Below are 20,782 nucleotides of genomic sequence, written 5' to 3'. Positions count from 1 at the left end.
CCGCACCACCCTTGGACTTTTGGCCACTGGAACCTTTCAGAGGGAGACTGGAGACAGATCGGGGGTGTCCCAGTCCTCTGTGAGCCGTGCGCTCCCCTTGGTCATCAAAACTCTCATCAGTATGGTACATCAAATTCCCACACACCGCTGTCCAACAAGTACAAATTAAGAGGGACTTTCATGCCGTGGCTGGACTGCCAATCATAATTGGAGCACGAGACACATATACGCATCAAAGCCCCCGTGCTGTCGTGGAGCGCACTGAGCTGAAGGCCAGGTGGGTGTGTCTCGATACCTCGTTCATGGCGCAATATTGCCATGAACGAGGGTCTCCACGTCTTTAGTTGCAGTCATCGATCGCCTGCCCATGGCGAGACGTTTTTTTTTAAGCCATTTTCATATCAAACCTTTTTTTTTTATTTCGGTGACATGGTATTAACAGCACTCGTAATTGCTTCCCATTTCTTCGCTTTAGCAGGTCCCGTAATTCCACTGCTGACACTGCTAAAAATGACAGATTTTCCTTTTTGGATCTCTGAAAGCAGAACTTCAATCTCAGGTGCCATTTATACTAATCTGTTTCTATATCATTTCTATTGCGGATGCACTGTCCATTTACATTAAAATACTGGAATACGACTTCATAGGTGGAAGGATTCAAAGACGCCGGAGCCCACGTAAGCATTCGCATGCGATGCTGATTTTAGCAGTTGTAAACGGGGAGAAACGAGGATCCGCAGTGCTGAGCTCTATACTGCGGACGTACTCCTCCCTGATTCGCTAGGCTGGTATCGTTGGTCATGTGACTTGAGTGCTGGGAAACTAAAAACAAACAGGCGTGCTTCACTTCAGTTACACACTTCCTTTCTATTCATGTCATCGAGAAGAATATGGAAATCATGGACAACCACGATCAGCATGGGAGCCTGCTCCATGTCCTACTGCTGGTAGTACGCTGTGCACAACAATACGTGGCAAGGAGGCGCCAGATTCAACAAGCTTTTATGATGAGAACCCAGCCACTGCAGCAACGCAAGCCGTACATGGAGCGCCGCTTTTGGGTTAGACCGAGAAGAAGCATCGCATGGTGGGACAATATCGTGGACCAAGTTGTTGTCGCCGAAGAATAAATAATAAAGAATAAATAATAAAGCATAATAAATAATAAAGCAAGGGGGATCATGTGATGTGATGGCTGATTAGTCATGTGACTAGCGAATCAGCCGATCCCCATTTGTGTGTAAATGTAAATAGTTTGCAAGACGCCGACACGAAGAAATGGTGAAATGAATTAATGTAAACAGAGCCTCAGAGCCCGTAAAGTTGTTCTTTTTGCGCTTTGATGTCATTCTCATGACTCAACACTTCCTGGCACAGGAGCGAGGAAGCACAGCCTTATATGGTATAATTTTGGGCGTGGTGTATGCAAATCTACTATTCTCGTGCACGTGAACTTAGATACGCACAGGTGTGATTCATCATTTACGCAGGTCGTTTACACACTTTTTCCGAAGTTAAGAGCGCTTGTTGAATCTGACGTGGCGTGTTCGTACGATCCTTCTTACGAAAAAATTGAGAGAAATTTAGAATAAAAATACGAAAATGTTCTTGCATGAGGCCCATTGTCTTACCCATTTTCTCTCTACCTTTGTATCACTATGGGCTGTGTAGACCGTGCAGACCGAAGTGCAGACCGAGCAGTCTCCTGCTTCCGAGCAGTAAACAGTGTTTACTGTAGGTGGCAACACGCAGTGATACGAAGGGAGAGAAAATAGCGCCATGGGATTGTGAGGTCTGACTTTTTCCTGTACGATTTTGTGATGCAAATGACGCATATTGTTTTGAGAACATAACGCTTTATTTTTTAAACCCCAGCCAACTAGCCGGACTACCTTCGTCAACGCCAAAACGAGGCTGGAACTCGGCTCACAGTACGCAGCAGGGGGTAAGAAAATGTTCATAAATAATATTGCTAGTATGGGATGTCATACAGCTTCATGTCAAAAGAGGCGAACTATCCCTTTAAAGTCTGTTGCATGGAAGTCCTCAGACTTAAAGGATAAGACCGTTTTTTTGACATTGGGCCCTTGATTTCACATTATAACATGATGTTCTACTCACCCCTGCTTGTTGTTGGTCATTTGGAGCTGTTCCGAAGATATTCGAGAGGCGTCTGGCTGCTCTCTTGAGATATTCGGCCATGAAACGGTTTCCTATGGGCAAGTTTATACAGGCACAAACTATGCTGTTTATAATTTATTAATTACTGTACACTAGCACTGATAACGTGGAGGTGCGTCGCTTACTTAAAAAAATCCGGGTTACTGTAATTTTGATTTTTTTTTTGTCGTAAAGTGGGTGCCCACAGACCTGCTGCCTATTTATTCGTTCGCTAAAATTCAAAATTAGTAACCCGGATTTTTTTAAGTAAGCGACACACCTCCACGTTATCAGTGCTAGTGTACAGTAATTAATAAATTATAAACAGCATAGTTTGTGCCTGTATAAGCTTGCCCATAGGAAACCGTTTCATGGCCGAATATCTCAAGAGAGCAGCCAGACGCCTCGCGAATATCTTCGGAACAGCTCCAAATGAGCAACAACAAGCAGGGGTGAGTAGAACATCATGTTATAATGTGAAATCAAGGGCCCAATGTAAAAAAACCGGTCTTATCCTTTAAGACCTTCGTCCATGTAAAGGTTTTTGGCCAAATTAACAGTGTTGTACCTTTATGCTGACAAAGGGCGAGATGCAAAACGACTTACATGTAATCATATGTAAATAATGCTGCAAAAACTTATTGTACAGTTTTTGAGCTTTTATCTTACGGTGCTCTTTATGTCTAGGAAAAATTCATGAGAAAAACTGATCAGTTTCGAAAAGGGTCTATCAAGTCATTTAGAGAGAATTTTGTGGGATAAAATTTAACCATCATGGTGTTAAGAGAAACTGCATGGGTAATGTTGTGTTTATATCATACTGACTGTAATCCCTTTAAGGTTACCCATCAACTTCCATCATTACAGATCAAGACGCAAACAAAGAGAAATGATTACCTTTTCCTGCTGTTATCTGTCCGTAAAAGAAAAATCAGTTCAAGCAGGGTCATATATAATCCCCAGGCTCCAATCTCAAGGAAAAATGTCGCCATATTTAACCTTTAGATTCAATGGTTAATTGGCTTTGCTGTAAAGGGTAGTGAGGAAGAGAAAGAACCACTGCTGATATCTCCCTCTGGATGACTCAAACTCTTAACATACAATACTGAAGCCTGCACAAAAAGGAAAGCAACAATTAATCAGTCTCATAAAACACAAGCACAGCTCTCCCACAAACAAACAGAGAAGCAGTGCCTACATTTTGTGAGCTTAAGAGGCCAGAAGAAAATTATGTAGTTGTTTACAAGAAATCGAAGACTCTTTATCATTTCCATAACACTCATCCTGCCTCTGAAACTGAGGGATTTCAGAAACTGTACAGATAAAAAATATCTGGATGAATGAAGTGCAATTTTACCTTTTCCTTTCACAAGAAAAAATGAGAAGAACAACAATGCGTATAAACTTTTCCAGAGGAAACAAGGATTTGAAAATATCACTCTTCAAAATGGTTTCCCATCTCCTGAGGAAAGAGGCAATTTCATGCTTCAGGACAATTCAAGGGGACCTTAGTATTGACGTAAACCTCAAGGTTAACAGTGTGAACTTAATAAATATCTTGGAAATCCAGCTGTGTAATAACATCTCCTTACTACATGTAAAAAAACAAGCCATTAAGTCAAACATTTAAGTCAGACAATATTTGAGAAAAACATTCATTTTGCTCGTGATTGCTTTAGGATTAAAACTTTGTTGTCAGGAAGCGAGCAACACGTCATAGAAAGCCCTGTTATCACGCCTTCATGCAAACAGACGGCACACTTGCTTTCAGCCAGACCAAAGCCTTATGCCAATGACGTCAATGGTGGATGACGCTGTTTGGCTAAGCGAGGGCTAATATGTAAATATCTGAATCCAAAGTCGTCAGCTGGAGAGAAAATTACAAAATTAAACCATTAAGAGAAATGCCAAAAATGAAATGAATAAATGCTGTTGTGTGTATGTTCTCAGAGAAGGAAACAGAGAGCAAACCTGCACGTTGTCATCTCCAAGCAGAGGATCTGCTGGACAAATGTCTAAAGCTACAGGCTCCCTCGTGGTTTCTCTCCAAGAAGTGCAACTTATCTCACAAAGCACACACTTGAAAGTCAAAGGTGTTTACCCTCAGGTTTCTAGATTGGTGTTAAAACTAATCCACAGGCTTAGCTACCTGTCACAAACCTCTATGTGACGTGACAGAAATCCACTTTCTACAATCAAAATACTCATCTGATAAGCTCTCTCAGTTTCAGCACCACGGTCAGCACCACGGGAGAAGATAATCAAAGAGATGCACAAAGAAAACTACATGAACACACAGTATGTACTGTTGATCTTCACATCACAGTCATCAACTGTTAAACATTTGCCACTGATGTGGAAGCTTCAAAAACTCAAACAGCATTTGCTACCTTTACTTAAATATTTTAAAATATGCCAGAGGCGTATCAGCAGCTGCTCTTACAGGCCCACTTGGATTTTCATCTGCCAGCATTCGTTAGGATCAACAAAAACACTGAAACACAGCACAATAATAACAGTGAAACTGCAAAAAGAGTTTAAAAAAAAAAAAAAGAAACAAACGTTATTTTGAAACTTTTTTGAACAGCTGTAAAAGTGAAACCAGATAGCCTCTTTATCACCACGCAATTAGCAGCAGACCTGTATCTCAGTGTGTTTTTAAATAAGACCGATGAAATAACACCAGTAGATTTGACACAGTGAAGAGTATTACATTGACATATAAATAACGAGCCTTACGTCCTCGTCCTCTCGCAAACACTTTTTGCGGTGCTGGGCGTGAGGTCTGCCGTCGTTAATCTGCTGAGGGGTCTTCCCTCCGTTTTCCTCGTCTGTAACCTGTCCACCCAGAAGGTGGCTGGCCTCAGGTGGGAGCGGAAAGGAATTGGCTGTGTTGATCTTCCCGGTGAATCTCTGATACAGCGAAGCCATAATACAAAGGTCCAGTTCAGATAGAACAACTTAAAGCATGTCAGAACCACAAACCGGTCTCGTCTGATTTGCTTTTCTTTTTTTTTTTTCTTTTTTTTTTGGACAGTCTTTTGGTTTTCTGTGCGCTTCGTAAAGAACCGACGGCAGGCGGGCAGTTCTCACCTCTGGTATGAAGCAAAAAAAAAAAAAAAAGATAAGATGAGGATGCTTGTCTAGTAAATAAGCATTTATGGATAACTCACAAAATGATCGACTGATACAAAGCTGAATCCTTCGCAGCGATGTCCTTTTAGCTTTGTCCAGGCGCACGGCAGACTGATGGCTAAGGGTGTCAATAGTTGCCCTCTTTTGTATTCAGAACACGTTGTCTTCCCTCGTCAATTTCCTGATGCCTCCTAACAGCGAGATAGCAGGAGGAGTAGCTGAGTTTCAATGAGATATTCTATCCTCAGCCGACACCGAGGGATTGTCGGCAAAACAAAGAAGCAAAAGATAATAAATCTCGTCTTTTGGTTTTGTTTCTGCCTGACTGTCCTCACGCAGGAAAAGTGTGAAGGACGCAGAGAGCCCGACTGTCGCTCTCCTCCGCAGACGCGCTCTGCATGTGAAGTGACCAGCGCACAGAGAGCAGCTATTACTGTGGCGCTGCTGTGGTTGCACTTCCCTGCGTATTTTTTTACGCACAAATAGGCTCCACAAATGCACAATTGCTCTTGATTTTATCTGATTCAGACGTTTTGATTTGCAGGTCTAGTTCATTTCTGGTTTCACGAGGGGTTCGAAAAGAATTATTTCCCCCAAATGATTGCCTACGGTCCCAGGACGGAACTCGAGTGCCTCTCTGTGGCTCTCCAGATTAGGGCAGGCTGACCACACACCCCTAAAAGGCCAAAGTGTAAAACGACAAGTGTCATAAAGAACTCCCCTTAAATTGAATGCATCTTTGGAGACTAAAGCTGAGACCAAACATTTTCCAAAAATATCCACAAAATACACCAAAGCAAAGCAAGAATTTCACTCATCCACTTGAACACAATGAAAGGAGTTTATTTTTGGCATGTTTCAAATTAGATGATCTTAACGTCCCACAAACATGTTTTATCAACTCCACCTAACTGTAAGAATCAAACCATGACATAGTCTGTCCCTCCTCTTAATTTATGCACCCTCCTTCCATCTGTCTGATACTTTCAGTCAGCTCACATCCACATGTATTCAGTTCATAACATCACAAGTGATTTCATGCTTGAAATGCTCACAGAAGCCAAATATTTGCAGCGCTCTGGTAAATGAAGAATATAATCTTATATGCGATGAAGGGAGGGAAAGGCTCTTGGGTCAAAGTGTTCAAATCTCTGGCACCCCTGTCATGAATGTCACCGGCAAACACACCACAGTTCTCTCACTGTGACAGTCAAACTATCACTCCACCGGGGCTGAGCTGTTTTTCTGGGAAATAGGTCACCCTCACACGGGTACAACTTCAAAGCAGCATTAAAGCCCAGCTCAAAACAGCTACGCACATTTTGTTAAATACCACCGCTGTGCATCTCCCATTAAGTGAAATCAAGTTAATTTTGCAATCATTTGCAATGGGGTTATTGAGGTGGGCTGACTATAGCAATAACAATTAATACACTCTGTATTGAACTTTGAACAAAGAGGGAGTTTCAATTAATTTTTTTTCACAAATGGTGAGTCATCTCAAGCTCTGAAAGAACCGCTGGAGGCTCATTGATTCATGGGATGAATTATAAAAGTAACCTCAATAAAAGTAAATGTTTCTGGAATACAGAATATTCATTTCAAAGGTTTGGATATCCATTCCAAAACAAGGATACATAACTTTATGGCCTTAGCTAAATTAAATTTAGTCCTTGTTCCTCCCTTCCTCCTCAGTTTGAATCAATTGTCCTTTGATTCAAATAATTCATAAATTAATCGTTTGATGTTCATGTGTACACATAATTCAACAGACAAGTTTCAACAGAGACTTGTGTTGTTGGCTGAGCATCTCTTGGCTTCCAGCAGTCTCCCCTAACCACAGTGTCTTAAATTGGTCAGAGTCATCATCTGTTCCACTTCTTCATAAATGCCTTCTCTTTGGCCTGCACACCCCATATGGGTCAGAGCCACCTGACAATCCAGCCTCTCAGATAGATGTCTTCCAATCTCCGTCATCTTGTTGGGGAGCTATTGTGAAGTGCCTGACTGATTCAGCGCTCCCCTTAGGACGGCGCTGGGAAGCCGGGACACAGCTTGACTCCTCTATCGCCTTGTTACAGATGGAGCATTAGAGTGGAGCCTTTCCCTGCTCTTACAAACACCACTGCAGTCGAGCACTGCATTATGGGTGGTAAAACTTTGGAGAGGCTTGTAAGATAATGATGAAGGTTAGCTGGTGCACGCCTGCCACCTCCGCAGATAATGGCGCTGTTGGGACCAGCACGAGCTAAAACCTATGCAACACGTAATTACATTTCAAGCTCATAACAGATTTTAATCCGTGTGATGTGGTGCAGCTGTGAGTTCTTTATGATGCAGTGAGTGACGGCTTTATGAGGCTTTGCCATGCAATAAACTCCCCTGAGTGAGTTTACTTTCAGGACCGGTGAAGGATTAATACAACAGCAATACGAGGAAAATTTACTGAAATGAATTCACTGACATTGTTTTATTATATAAGGACCAGAGGGAAGTTGTTAGTTTTCTCCACATTCTTTAAATGAAAAAACACCAGAGCATGTGCTCCACAGAGAGATGGAATGCTTCGAAGCAGGCTGCATGGAAGATCCCACAACAGCATGGAAGATCTTCAGAAAAGAAGACTGAAATGGAATCAAGAAGTCAGTTTTAGCTTTAAAAGCTGCTGCTTTCGCTAAGGGGAAAATCCAATTTTGCTTTTTTTAGGTGAAATGACACGATAGGCTATAACATACCGTACCATATTTGTTTATATAGCACTTTAAAAACAAACAAACCTCGTTGACCAAAGTGCTGCACATCATAAGACCCCACAGATAAAAACCATAAAAACACTAAAAACAGAGAAATTAAAAACATCTAAAAACAGACAGAACATAGTGCAATGAAAACTGAATAAACAATAAAAATAAATGTCAGTCTCACACTTGGTTAAAGGCCAAAAAATAAAAGTGTGTTTTCAAATGAGATTTAAAAACATCAACTGAAGGAGCTTGTCTTATGTGCAAAGGAAGCTCGTTCCACAGCTCTGGGGCCAAGACCGGAAAAGCTCGTTCAGCTTCATTTTCCTGTGGGATTTGGGAATCCCGAGCAGGATCTGGTCAGCTGACTTGAGGGAATGAGACGGGATGTAGGGGTGCAGCAGGTTAGACAAATAAGCTGGAGCAAGGCCATTAAGGGACTTAAAAACAAATAAAAGAAATAAATAGGAAGCCAGTGTAAGGAGGCTAAAATCGGTGTGATGTGCTCTCATTTCTTTGTACGTGTTAAAAATCGTGCTGCCACATTTTGCACTAATGGAAGGCGTGACAGGGTGACCTGGCTAATTCCTGCTAAAAAAGAGAGCTACAATAATCCAACCTGGAGGTTATAAAAGCATGGATTACTGATTCCAAGTCGCGTTTGGAAGGCTAACCCGTTTCCATCAGCATGCTGCACAACAAAACAAAATGACGCATAAATCAACTAATCAATCAGTCCATGTCTGGGGGGAGAGCAATAGTATCTCATTTCCTTGGAACATCACTCAACTGAATAAGGAAATTACTGCACCTCTCTCTACATGCCCGTATCATAATGGATTTAGTTACAGCCCACCATAATCACATTTTTACACCATTTTCCATTTGGTATTAGCTGGGCTCTAATGATTTCCCTTGATGCTGAATTGAACCAACCATGGCAACAAGTTTCTTTATCAGCCTACTGCTCGTGTTTTGGATTAGACTCACTTCCTTACTGTGGTTTGGGCACATATAGTATCTTTCTTTAGGCTGTTCTTATTTTACTCAACTACAATTATTAGAAATAATGATAAAGACGCACAAATTGTGTAGATTGAGCCATATCTGGCCTTGGTAACACTTTACAATAAGGATGTGGAAAATTATAATCATGTCTTACAAGAAAGCGTGGACAAAGGATGTAGCAGTGTCCTATTAAAACACAGAAATTGTGAAATGTAACCATTGGTTTGCAAAGGGCAGCATAAACCCCCTCCTACCCCCTTTTGAGAGTTTTGTAACATCTAATACTTGTATATACCACATTTGTTTCACTTTCATGTATTGAAAATGGTACAATTTGCCAAACAAAACAGGCATGTAAGATTTTTAGAGGCTTGATAATATAAAACATACAATTTATGAGCGAGCATAGTGTTTTTTAGGTTTTTTTTCTCTGGGTCTTTTTTGCCCAGAAATTTAGTAATTTTATAATTTAGGAGGCTTTCAATGTGAAAGTGCTATATTTTGTGCTGTGCACTTACAAAGCTATCTTGTTAGCTTGTTATGCAATCGCAATGCCGAAGACGTGCATTTGTCTTGATGATTTACTGCACCACTTGATCAAGCATATACCTAAAGCAAAATAATGATCACATATGATTATTTCCCATTTGAAGGAGTCATCTGATTTGTGACTGATTAATAGGTGTGTGATATGGCTTTCAATTCACATTTATTTCTGTTATGTAAGTCTTTGTAATTAAAAATAGCTTCATGGCTCTAAGTGAAAATGCATTAGGCTGGGGAAATCCATTGGACTAAAAGTATGTGTTTGAAATCCAGTTAATTTGGTTGCAAATCAATTAATCTATTCAGTAACTGTGAATGAATAGTCTGTAATGTGAACTAATCACATAAACTGACTGATATGAATTGATCATAAGTTCATAGTGAGTGGAGGGAATTGTTGACGCATCTTGTTTTAATTAATGCATAAAATCACAATGAGCCATTCCTTAGTTCAGCATCATTTAGACTCTGTGCAGCCTCAATGCTTTCAGCCAGTGAGGTCCAACTATACGGAAGAGATAAGAGCAGATATTGAGTGGTAATGATACTTTGTGAGGTGAGACGAGGGACAGATGCTTAACAGTGTTTAAAGAACAACAGGAGGTTAGTTGCTGTTTGCAACGCTGGTGAACAACTTCAGCACTGTCTGGGCTTCACATATAAAACTCATTGTGTTTGTTTGCCACACTTAGCGTCTAAAACCGGATTCATTCTTTAGATTTTAATCAGTTAGATGTGAACACACTCTCGAAACCCTAAAATTCTATTAAGAATATTTTTTACTCAAGGCCAGTGTCAGTCAGATTGCAGAGGAATACACTCTTTATAACACTACATTCCTACATTGGAATTTGATTACCATAGCCTGTTGTGCATCAGCAGAAAGATTTCCCCAATCACTCACACATATCAACTTTATAATTTGTTAACACAAGCAACCTAAGCACACACAGTGGGTCTAAAATCATTTTAATGAAAATCCCACTTTAACTTTTCAAAATGTAAATAACTTGTTTGAAACTTTCACTAAACCTATTTATTTTAGCTCCGTGTAATTTTTATTTTCCATGACTGAGAGTTGCTGAGCATGTCACTTGCTGGAATATTATCTTCCACACAGGATAAGAGCAGTATATCACAAATGAAGGGGAGCTATGCACTGAGCTTAAATTGAAATGGCAGCAGATAAGGCACTGAGAAAATTAAGTTTAACGCTGGCTGATGTTGTAGAATAGACTGTAGCTGCATTTGAAGGGAGCAGCAGACGACAGCTGTGACTTGTGCAGATGATGGGGGGGGGGTAGATAGTGTGAGGAGAAACCAAACTAGAGCATGTAACTGAAATTTTCAATCACGTGTGTTTGTTTGTGGAGAGAAAGTGTGTGTAGCCATGCACGGGCTGAAAAGGGATTGGGGATGAATAAAATGAGAGAGCTTATCACATAAGAAGTGTGAGGCACCACCTAAACCCGCCTGCATCTCCTGCTTTATTTGGCTGTAAACTCCTTTTTGGTCATTTCTTTTTCCATATGCTTAAAAAAATATGTGTTCCGTGATCTGGAGTGCTGCGGAAATCCTTTCGATATCGAAATCCTGCTCTGCTGGGGAGCCACAGAGTTCAATTTTTATCAAATTAAAACAGCAAGAAACATCAAGAAAATTCATTTTAATTGCTTGGAAACACATGAGTAGTCCTATACTTCTGCTCCTCATCAGTCCGTTCTCCAGCCTGTTGGCATGCAAGCCTGAAAGCAGCATTAACTCAAAATTCAGTCAAAGATCCACAGCTCGTTGACCTTAATGTCATCTGATGGGTTTTTACATAAAGCAAAGAGTAAACAACGTGTTTAAATGCAGAGCAAGGCACCACTGAATGCACAGCAATCATCTGAAATATTTCAATGCATACATACTTCTACCTAATATGCAACTTTTCCCCAAGATGGCCAGGCCCAGGCAAAATAATTAGATGGCAACATAACAAAGAATAATAATAAGGCACTAAGCATTCTCCACAGCAATTGTAACCGACCATTCATCAGAACTTGAAAGAAAATTAAACAGAAATTATTTGTCCGTCACGATCCTCAGAGGGGACATCGGGACCCATCGCTCTCTCCCTGCCTGTCCAGTTGTTATCAAAAACAGCCAGCAGCCTTTTCTGTCAGGAGCAGGAGACTCACCCATAAATACAGACATTCCCCCACAGCGTGCTATGCATGCTAAAAAGGCCCCTTACCCTTCTGGAAGAAGTGCCGGTGTCTATCTTCAGCTGGGTGGCTATGAGCACAGACATGGTGAAAAGTGTCACTTGCCTTCCCCTATCGCTGTGCTCACACCTTTGTGCTGTGAGGTTGGGGTTGCTGGAGGTGTTTCAAACAACCCCTCTCCCCTCCTTCCTCTCCCTTCCTCCCGCCCTCCCCTACAGCTAGAGGGAAAGCATGACCTGGGGGTCCAGTTGCCCAACCAGAACACTTCCTTCTCTCCTCGCTGGGTAAATCAATCAGACAGATGCTGGCATCGCCTGCACAGGAGGAGAGGGCGGCGTTGACGGGGTTGGGATAAAAGGGGGTGCTTCTCCTCAGCTCAGGCTGCTCCAAATGCTACTTATCTATCCTGTCCTTACACCCCCACATCCCTCCCTCCCTGAATTGCCCACTGCCCTCTTCTCTCACAGACACCCTTAAACTCTCAACAAGACCTTTCTCAGCAAAGGTGGAGTGGAATAGTGTAGGTAAATCTCTCTCTCACACACAAACACATACACACACACACACACACACACAGAGACACATTAGACCCAATACTGCCTGCTAGGCATCTTTCCCTTTGAGTGTGTGAGTGTAAGTTGGTGTGTTTTTCCAATCTCAGTGTGAGTACATATTATGAAGAAACAGATCAATTTAGCTTTGCAGCCAGGTTGTGATTAAGCACAAGTAATATTTATGCTGCATGTCACATCATGAAATACACCCCCGTCCCTCTCCCAATCACACATACACACCCATCAAACCATGCTAACAGGACAGAAGCCTGGCACTGGCAAAGCAGCAGCTTTATTTATGCAGCCTTGTGTATTGAAATCCCAGGACTGAGACTGAGTAACCAGCTTATTCAACCAAAACTGCAGCCCAACACAGAGCCACAAGAGAGGAGGAATGAGTAGAAATATTTCTCAATGAAAATCTAAACAGCTCCTTCCTTCTGCTACTGTCTCAATCTCATCTGGTCAACTGAATGTGGCAAAAGTCGGAGGGAAAAAAAGCTTTGCGCCCAGAGAGAACCAGTCGAGTGAGTGTGAACAGCAACTTGCTCATAATTCATTCATTAAAAACGATGCAGATTGGGATCCAAGAGCAGTGAATCTCAAGGCTCCCTACAGTCAGTCCCCCCTCAGATGTGGACTCAGAGGATGAATAATTACTCATGTTGACGCTGCCGTTCAGCATTTTGCTTGTGTGTTAAATCAAGATGTTGTCTGAACACTAATAGTACAAGGTCTTTAAGAAGCTATCAAACTGCAGAATACTGTCCCATATCTTACACTTCATGGATGTAAAACTTCTATCTGTGCACTATTTTTATATGACTTCGCCAAGTATTTTGGACAAAAGTGAATAAAATAAGGTTGAGCTGTCCATTTTCATACTTCACGGACAGCAGCATGCTTTGTACCCTGAACTGGTTTGAGGTTTCACAGCACCTCATAAATACTTATATAAAAAGTCAGCCAAATCTCCTTTCCACCAAGCCTCATACGCCAACTTTAAGAGTGTGTGCCCCCCCTGCAGCTGCAGCAGTTATCTCTAATGGCTGCTGGGCCTCAGCTCATATTTTACATGTTTGATTTTTCACACTGACAACGATCCCACGACGGCAGCTGTGTGTAATGAATAACGGTGCTTCTATAAGGGTCGGCAATTAATTACAAAACATAAGATCATCAAATATAACACAACGGCAAAAACGAAGAGCAGCTGCACTTTTTTTTTCTCCATGTCAAAAAGGCCATTGTGTAAAGACGAGCTAAAGTTCATATTTGCATGCACACCACATGAGATGAGGTTTCATCCTTGAGTAATTGCTCTGCTGACTGTACAGGGACTAATAAAGTCTTTTGAGTTCATACAGACATGTTAGTTGTAGTTAGCGCTACTGCTGTTAACAAGCAGATTTTATGCCAGAGCATTCCCTCTCAACAAGCCCCTCATTGGTTATCCTCTGCGGTCATTTTTGTCATTTTTACAGCCAAGACATGCACTCCTGTGATTAGGAATATTGCTAGCTCACAGTAAGTCACCATAATTGCAATTAGTGTAAAAGGTCAGCGCGTTTATTGCTGCAGAGCACGGAGGTGATGCTGTGTTTTATCATACTGACAGGACATTAACAAGGCACAGTTTGAATTTCTTCACATGTTTGCTTTTACCACACAGCATCAATTGCAATCAGTTTCCTCAGTTTGTCATCTCTTGCTGAATTTGCAGAATGTGAGCTGTCATCGAAGCGTTTAGGAGCTTATGTCAAAAACAGTCATTAAAAAGTCTAAAATTGATAGGGTAGAAATCGGAGGAGGCTTATTAGTGTGTAGCTCAGCTTCAAGACCCAGACGATGAAGTGTAAATCACATGTATTCACAGGTTCAGGGGACTCGCCGAAAGCACATGTGGGCCCCTGGATCCAATGAGAGAGAGCAAGATGATCTAAAATTGTATGGATGATGAGATTATCAGTCCACGTTTTGGTTCGGCTTCTGAATGAAAAGGATAAATCATAAACTACAAGGCCAAATATGTTTATTTTGATAACAAGAAACCACTACCTCCTTATAGCATGTTCCATTTTTGTGGTGAGAATCATTGTTCAGCATTATTAACGGAGATTTGAACAACAGTGAAATACATACAGTTCACTACTTTGTGTCGCAGTACGCCATTATGTCCTCAGCCCAGCTCTGATCTTGACCTTCAGGCAGACCACAGTGCCCTTCCCTTACTAATCGACTCAAAGGGACCAAGCACCCTCTGCCAGAACTCCACCCAAATATTCATACTGCTGCACTTGGTATGCTTTCCAGACTAGCTCTGGCTAGAGCTCAGGGTAGAGAAGTGGTGCAAAGATATGAATAGAGAACACATCACTGTTTGTCAGAATATGAATGAGTCTCAGCATACTTGCAAATCAGGCTGTGCTGTATCTCCATCAGTAAAGATGCAAGTTGTTTCACCACAGGCCTGGCACTATCATGTAATCTGTCACAGGTGACAGAAATGCACGAAATCTGCACCCCTGGGAACAATGCAAGAGCATGACTGGGTCCAGAATAAAGAGCTTTAGGTGCCTGAAGGTGCCCATGAGCTGCAGAACTTGGACAGCTTTCATAAAAGCTGATGTAATTTCCCCTAAGATCCAAATCATGCCGCAGCAGTTATGGTGACAAATGTTGTTGAATGGCCTTGTCCCCTTCTGCTGAATGTCCCTGGCTGTTTCTATATCTCTGGATTTCATTCAGTTGAACAATGTGCCATTGTTCACGGCAGCATTACCGCTGTCAATAAGAACATTGGATAGAATAAGCCGATAGTAACACAATGTGCTTGTAGAATGTCTTACTGTGCACATCAGTGAAATGAAAGTCGTTTTGCAATGGTTGGAACTGCTGCAGGGCAATACAAACATTTTAAAGAGGCGATTCAAAGTGCATTGGTTTAGTACATGAACGCTGAGGGCTCTCTTGATGAATGCAGAATGCTTTTGAAAAGCATTTAATCCGTACATGTTACAGCCACATATAAAGCATTTCAGGGTAACTTTGTCCGCTCAAGTCTTCTGTCGGGATTCTGAACGTTCACCTCAGGGTGCCAGATAGTCCTGGACACACACTGAGCAGCCTTTATACAGGTTCACTCAAAACAAAACTGATAAATTCATGATCATGTTTTTTTGACAAAACACAAAATACAGCAGAGTCCTATCAAGGAGCATGGCCGCATAGATGATTTTTTATGAATATGTTACAAATTATTTGAACCAGGGCATAAGATAGTACTGAAACTGGAATTTTTCAAAGGGTGAACAAAATGCAGTTTAAATATTGAAAAGAGCAACTCATTGACTGCACGTCAGTCTCTTCATAAATGCAAATACTAGAAGTTAACACTCAAGGTAAAGATACCGGTCTTGAAAAAGTATTTTCTTCTCTTTAGTGTTATATGTACAAGTTAATGCTAATGATTCAGTCAGGTCAAGTCCAGTTTCCTGAAGCTATTATCAAATCTAATTAAGGAAATAAATACATTAAATTGATGATACATAATAAAAGACAATCATTAAGATTAAGATAAACATTAACAACTACAACACATTTAATCCAACAGAGTCATAAGATAAATGAATGAATACCCTTTCTTTTCATTGTGCTGACTAAAAGGTTTTATAGAGTTCAAAATGAGATAATCCAGAAGCAGAACAGGCACTTCTTTTTTTTCTAATTTTGGCCACAACGTGAAATCCCATGTTTAATGCTGAATATCCATTTTGTTCTATTTTGTCAATTGTCATTCTTATATAACACTTTGTCTCCAAAATAATTGGAACATTAGAATGTAAACTTCTCTTGTTGAAAGGTTCAAGATGAATTTCTCAGCATGCGTAAACAGAGCAGTGACGAGAGGAGCTGTCAATTAACTCTAAAGCAGCTGTAAGTTTTGAGTGACAGGTAAAGTTTCCATGTTGATGTTACACGCAACATTCTACCTGACTCAGAAGACAAAAAATTTAGTTTCAAGTTACTGCAGTTTGAAGAAAAAGAATAACTCTGTTGATATTGTTTTGCCATTGTCACCACTATTACACTTCCCTGCAGTTTCCTAAGTTTAAGTTCTAAACTTGAACTGGCTTTGTTCTGGCTTTGAACAGTGTGCCCATGTATTTCTATGATGACATAATGTACATGTATGTCGAAGAAAAATCATAGCTGTTGTCTCACAGACTGTTTGTTTTGGTGTTTAAAACCGTATTTCTACTTTGAATGGCTCAGGACGAAAGTGCTTCTTTTTTTGTGACAACAGCATACAGTGAGATAATGCTTCGTGGCAATCCCACCAATAAAAACAGAATGCAAGGTTTGCAAATCCTTTATACTCTGAATTTCATTGAAAATACTGCAGAGATAACATATATTTGAAACAGAAATGTTGCTGTTCTTTGACAAACATACTTAGAATTTGATTCCAGGAAAATAATTAAAAAAGTTGTCACAGAGGACATCTGAAGGTCCCCAGTGCACCCCACATACAGAGGGTGAGTCCTGGCAAGAGTATTCATGGGTTGAGTCTGACCATCGCCTCTCCCTTTAACTATACTGTGTGAGCATTTGGCAACTGGAGAAATCAAATATCGAAGTTTTGAATGTTTTCCAGTTATTGCCTAGTGCTGGATTTTAGCTGCTCAACAGTCTTTTCTTGTTGTGGCTGTTGCAGACTAGATTTACACGGACAATGTGGAGCCATGTTGTTGAAGTACTATTGTTGTAATAATGTAGTTTGACATTGTCTTGCTGAAATAAGCAAGGCCTTTCCTAAAAAGACTGGGTGGCAGTATATGAAGCTCCAAAACCTGCGTAATTTGGCATAAAAAGGTTCCCGCAGATATATAGAATTCTCATGTGCAGACTTTTGACCTGCATCCAGATAACAAACCCTAAGAGACCAGGGTTCTAATTTTGAATTTTGATTGAACAGATTAGAGCATGTTAAAGCTTGTACCTGCATTTGTAGATGCAGCAGCAAGCTGTGTTCACAAACACTGGTTTTCATAAGTGTCCTCCACAGGGTATTGAACCCTTCCCATTTTTTTCCTCTCAAAGTATCAGTCTCTCCAACATGTTGCAATCTAATTCAATTTGTGGCAAGGTGTTTGACCATTAAAACGTTTTCCGTTTTTTTCTTGCCTCATCACAATGTTTTTGTGAATTTCGAAAATTGAATTTGAAATAGACATGTAGTTTTCAAAGAACAATAAAATCCCAAATTTTCAACATGCTGTCTTCGTAGCTTTTTCAATTAAACATGCAGTTTATTGGATTCTGTTCTACTTATGCTCAAAGAGTATGCCAACTTCTTTGGGAACATTGCTGCAAATGGCAAAACTCCGTTTAAGTTTTTTATTGACGTTCAAAATGTGCCTTCTGATGATGAGTGGCAAATGTGAAATTGGTTGGGAGTGAATGCTTGAAACAGTAATGGCCTTAGACACTTGTCTGTGAAGAGCTGCTGTCTATTTTTAGCTGTGACCACTTTAAGTAAATTTATGAACAAAGTGGGGTGTCGATGAGTGCTGCACCCACTTAACACTTTAGTCAAACAGGAGGCAACAGAGGAAAAGGAAAAAATAGCAAAAATTAATTATTTTTTATTGAATTCCCAAGTCAGTTAATAAATCCTGGTATGTCAGACCTCTCTCATTCTCAAAGCTGGATCATTCCAACCAAGTCATGCATAATGGGATTTAGAGAAGAAATGTTTGCATTTTCTCCAAAAGCTGTTCTGTCCTGAAAGAGGGATGAGCAGCTCCAATATCCACAGACACACTTAATGAACTCTTTTCCATGCAAATTGACCACAGATTACCGGTGGAATTTAATAATAAGCTGTGTCTGTGAGTCCTTAAAGACTCAACAATTGGTCGAGGAAAATTCAGACTTCAGCTCTAAGTGGTGTAATCAGTAATGAGGAACATTGAAAGGTAGAGCCTCTCGTCACAAGTGGGGAATTTGTTTGAATAAAACTGAACGGGGTCTCATTAGTGTCTACAAATTGGAGAGGGAATTGACAAGGAAGCTAGATGCTGACTTTTTATCTCCAGCAGAGGGCAAGCTAACTCAAGCATAGACTGATCTGAGCACACGGGACACCAAGAGACATCTAATCCTGGGCAGCCCGGTGGCACTGACAGCTGAGAGAACCCACACAGAAACCAGCCAAACATCTGCAGCTGACAGCACTAAATATCAACAAAACAAGTGACGCAGAAATGGAAAGTCGAGGACCATCATTTATCTTTCCACATCATTATTTACTTTTCTTTGAGTTTTTCAAATAATAATTGACAGTAAAAAGATTGGACTTAAAAGAACACTTTAAAAACAATGCTGTAGCGTAGATGTCGATCATTATTAAAATAGCCCACCACAGCCTGTGATCTATTTCTATAAATATCTTCCTTAGAGACATAAATACTTGTCACAAAGTCCTCCTCAGAGTATTGCAGGAAGGGAAACTGATTTCATGCGTCAACACATTTTGCCCCACTAAAACCACAATCGATGTGAACCCTGTGTAATACGAGTTAACTTCCATAATGTGAGTTGGAAAATCGCATTATGGGAGAGCTATGCTGGGCCATTACTGGAAAGACGAGATAAAAAAAAAGATGATGCTTCTTCTCACTGAATGTCCATTTATGATGTTTTTGGAATCTTAAAAAAAAAAAAAAAAAAAGACCGCCGGATCACCGAAGCACAAGAACAGGCAGATGCGCATTTAAAATGTTAAGTTGGAGCTGAAATAATACTCTTTTCAGGACAGTTAACTGCTTTTACTGCTTTGGACAGACTCCATTTGGGCAATCAAACAGTTATCTAAATGATTAGTTAGGTCTCTCCTAAAAAATGCAAACAGAAGAATTTTTGGTGAGCTGACATGAAATATTGAGTGTTTTGCTTTGATACCAGCAGTGGAATTTTGTTTGATAACACTGGCACTTATTGGTCCCAGAAATGTCCTCATAGCCTTTAAAAAGTGATGCTATCTTGATGAAATTGTGGGGAAAATAAACCTAAAGTACTCAAACTTATCAAATTAGAAGGCAATGATACCCATAACCCATTTATTAACTACACATAAAGGTCTCTGGTCGTCCTCCTTCACTGCTGGTGTTCAAGAAAGCTATACCACCTACGTCAGTGCGCTTTTAAAAGTACTGCAACAACAACGCTCGGTGACTGAGGTGGATTTTAAACCCAATGGATGACGAATGAAATTAAATCGGAATAAGTGCAAGAGATGGAAAGAACATGTTTAAAATACAACTTACGATCTCTCGTTTGGGGGATCCCCTGCGATAGTTTCCTGCACCTGCTGATGAGTTCATGGTCCAGCGTGGAATCAGTCTCAAACGCCAAAAATGTTCACCTGAAGCCGCCTGATCAACTCAGATCCTCCTCCCTTTCTCCCTCTCACTGCCTCGCACACGATCACGTACAGCCACGCACACGCTCTCACAGCTAACGATCAGGACTTTTTTTGTTTTTTTTGCTCCTTAATGCCAAGAGCCTGCAAGTTGAAAAGCATAATGTGGCTCGCAACATCCGTTCACTAAGGAAAAGCGATCGAGTCCTACCATGAGCGAGACTCAACGCCACCCACCTGTGGTGATGCCACTTAAAAGTGTTGTCCAATGAGGAATCAAAGCGCTGAATACATGCACAACCTCACTGCAGGTACGAGCTGTGCAGTGCACGATCTCTGCGATGCGAGCGCACTTATAGACCACCACCAGAAAGTTGCCCCACAATAAGTCACAAAGATATCCAAGTCAGCGAAGTTTTTGTTTGTTATGTATTTTGTAAAATGAGTTGGTCTGCGACCAGTTTGGCCTTGCGAAACAGCTCGTGCAATTTAAAAAGGCAAGAAAATGTCGCTGTATCAGCCAACACTATATTTCCTCCACTATTCTCCGCTGTAAGCAGCCACTGCAGACCTCAAGGCGTCCAAATTAAATTGTACAGTTTGAGTCAGCTTCTCTAAAATGCTCGTTTCGTTTCTTGAGGCTGTCTTGGAGCATTTTGTGAAGATGAGTTGTTTGAGAGAGCTTTTGAGAGGTGCAGATGCGAAACCATCGAGCTCACGCCTATCTAGAGCGAGAAAGTCTACTTTCACAACTCATTTATGAACATCCGACACTGAGCTATGGAAGCAAATCGTGATCAAAATTCAAATTCAAATGCATTATCAGAGATGCTTTTTCATTTTAAGAATGTGGCTGCATTATTTGACTCATAAATAAAATTAGTAATCAATCATCCTATTTGCATTTCAATTTTCTTCTTCAAGACTGCTCATTCTTTCACTTAATTCAAATGAAAAGGACAAAGGCATTTGAAATTTAATTTTCAAAATATGCCTCAGCAA

General features: G+C 40.7%; 1 protein-coding gene across 2 annotated transcripts in view; it reads right to left on the bottom strand.

The window, feature by feature from the left end:
- LOC142399023 (A-type potassium channel modulatory protein DPP6-like) overlaps window positions 1-19,937 on the bottom strand; it is a 90,449-nt gene extending 70,512 nt beyond the window's left edge. The window contains exon 1 of one of the 2 annotated variants that reach the window (XM_075483364.1): window positions 19,686-19,937. In XM_075483364.1, the coding sequence (XP_075339479.1) occupies window positions 19,686-19,742 (57 nt within the window). In that variant the 5' untranslated portion in view covers window positions 19,743-19,937. Of the gene's footprint in view, window positions 1-4,899; window positions 5,678-19,685 lie in introns of those variants that run through there. The other variant, XM_075483362.1, reaches the window with a different exon arrangement.
- Window positions 19,938-20,782: the final 845 nt, after the last annotated feature.

Source organism: Odontesthes bonariensis, chromosome 14, assembly GCF_027942865.1.
Source record: "Odontesthes bonariensis isolate fOdoBon6 chromosome 14, fOdoBon6.hap1, whole genome shotgun sequence".
NCBI classification, from domain to species: Eukaryota; Metazoa; Chordata; class Actinopteri; order Atheriniformes; family Atherinopsidae; genus Odontesthes; species Odontesthes bonariensis.
The sequence above is the reverse complement of the archived record's forward strand: the minus strand, read 5'-3'. Positions and strand labels throughout refer to the sequence as shown.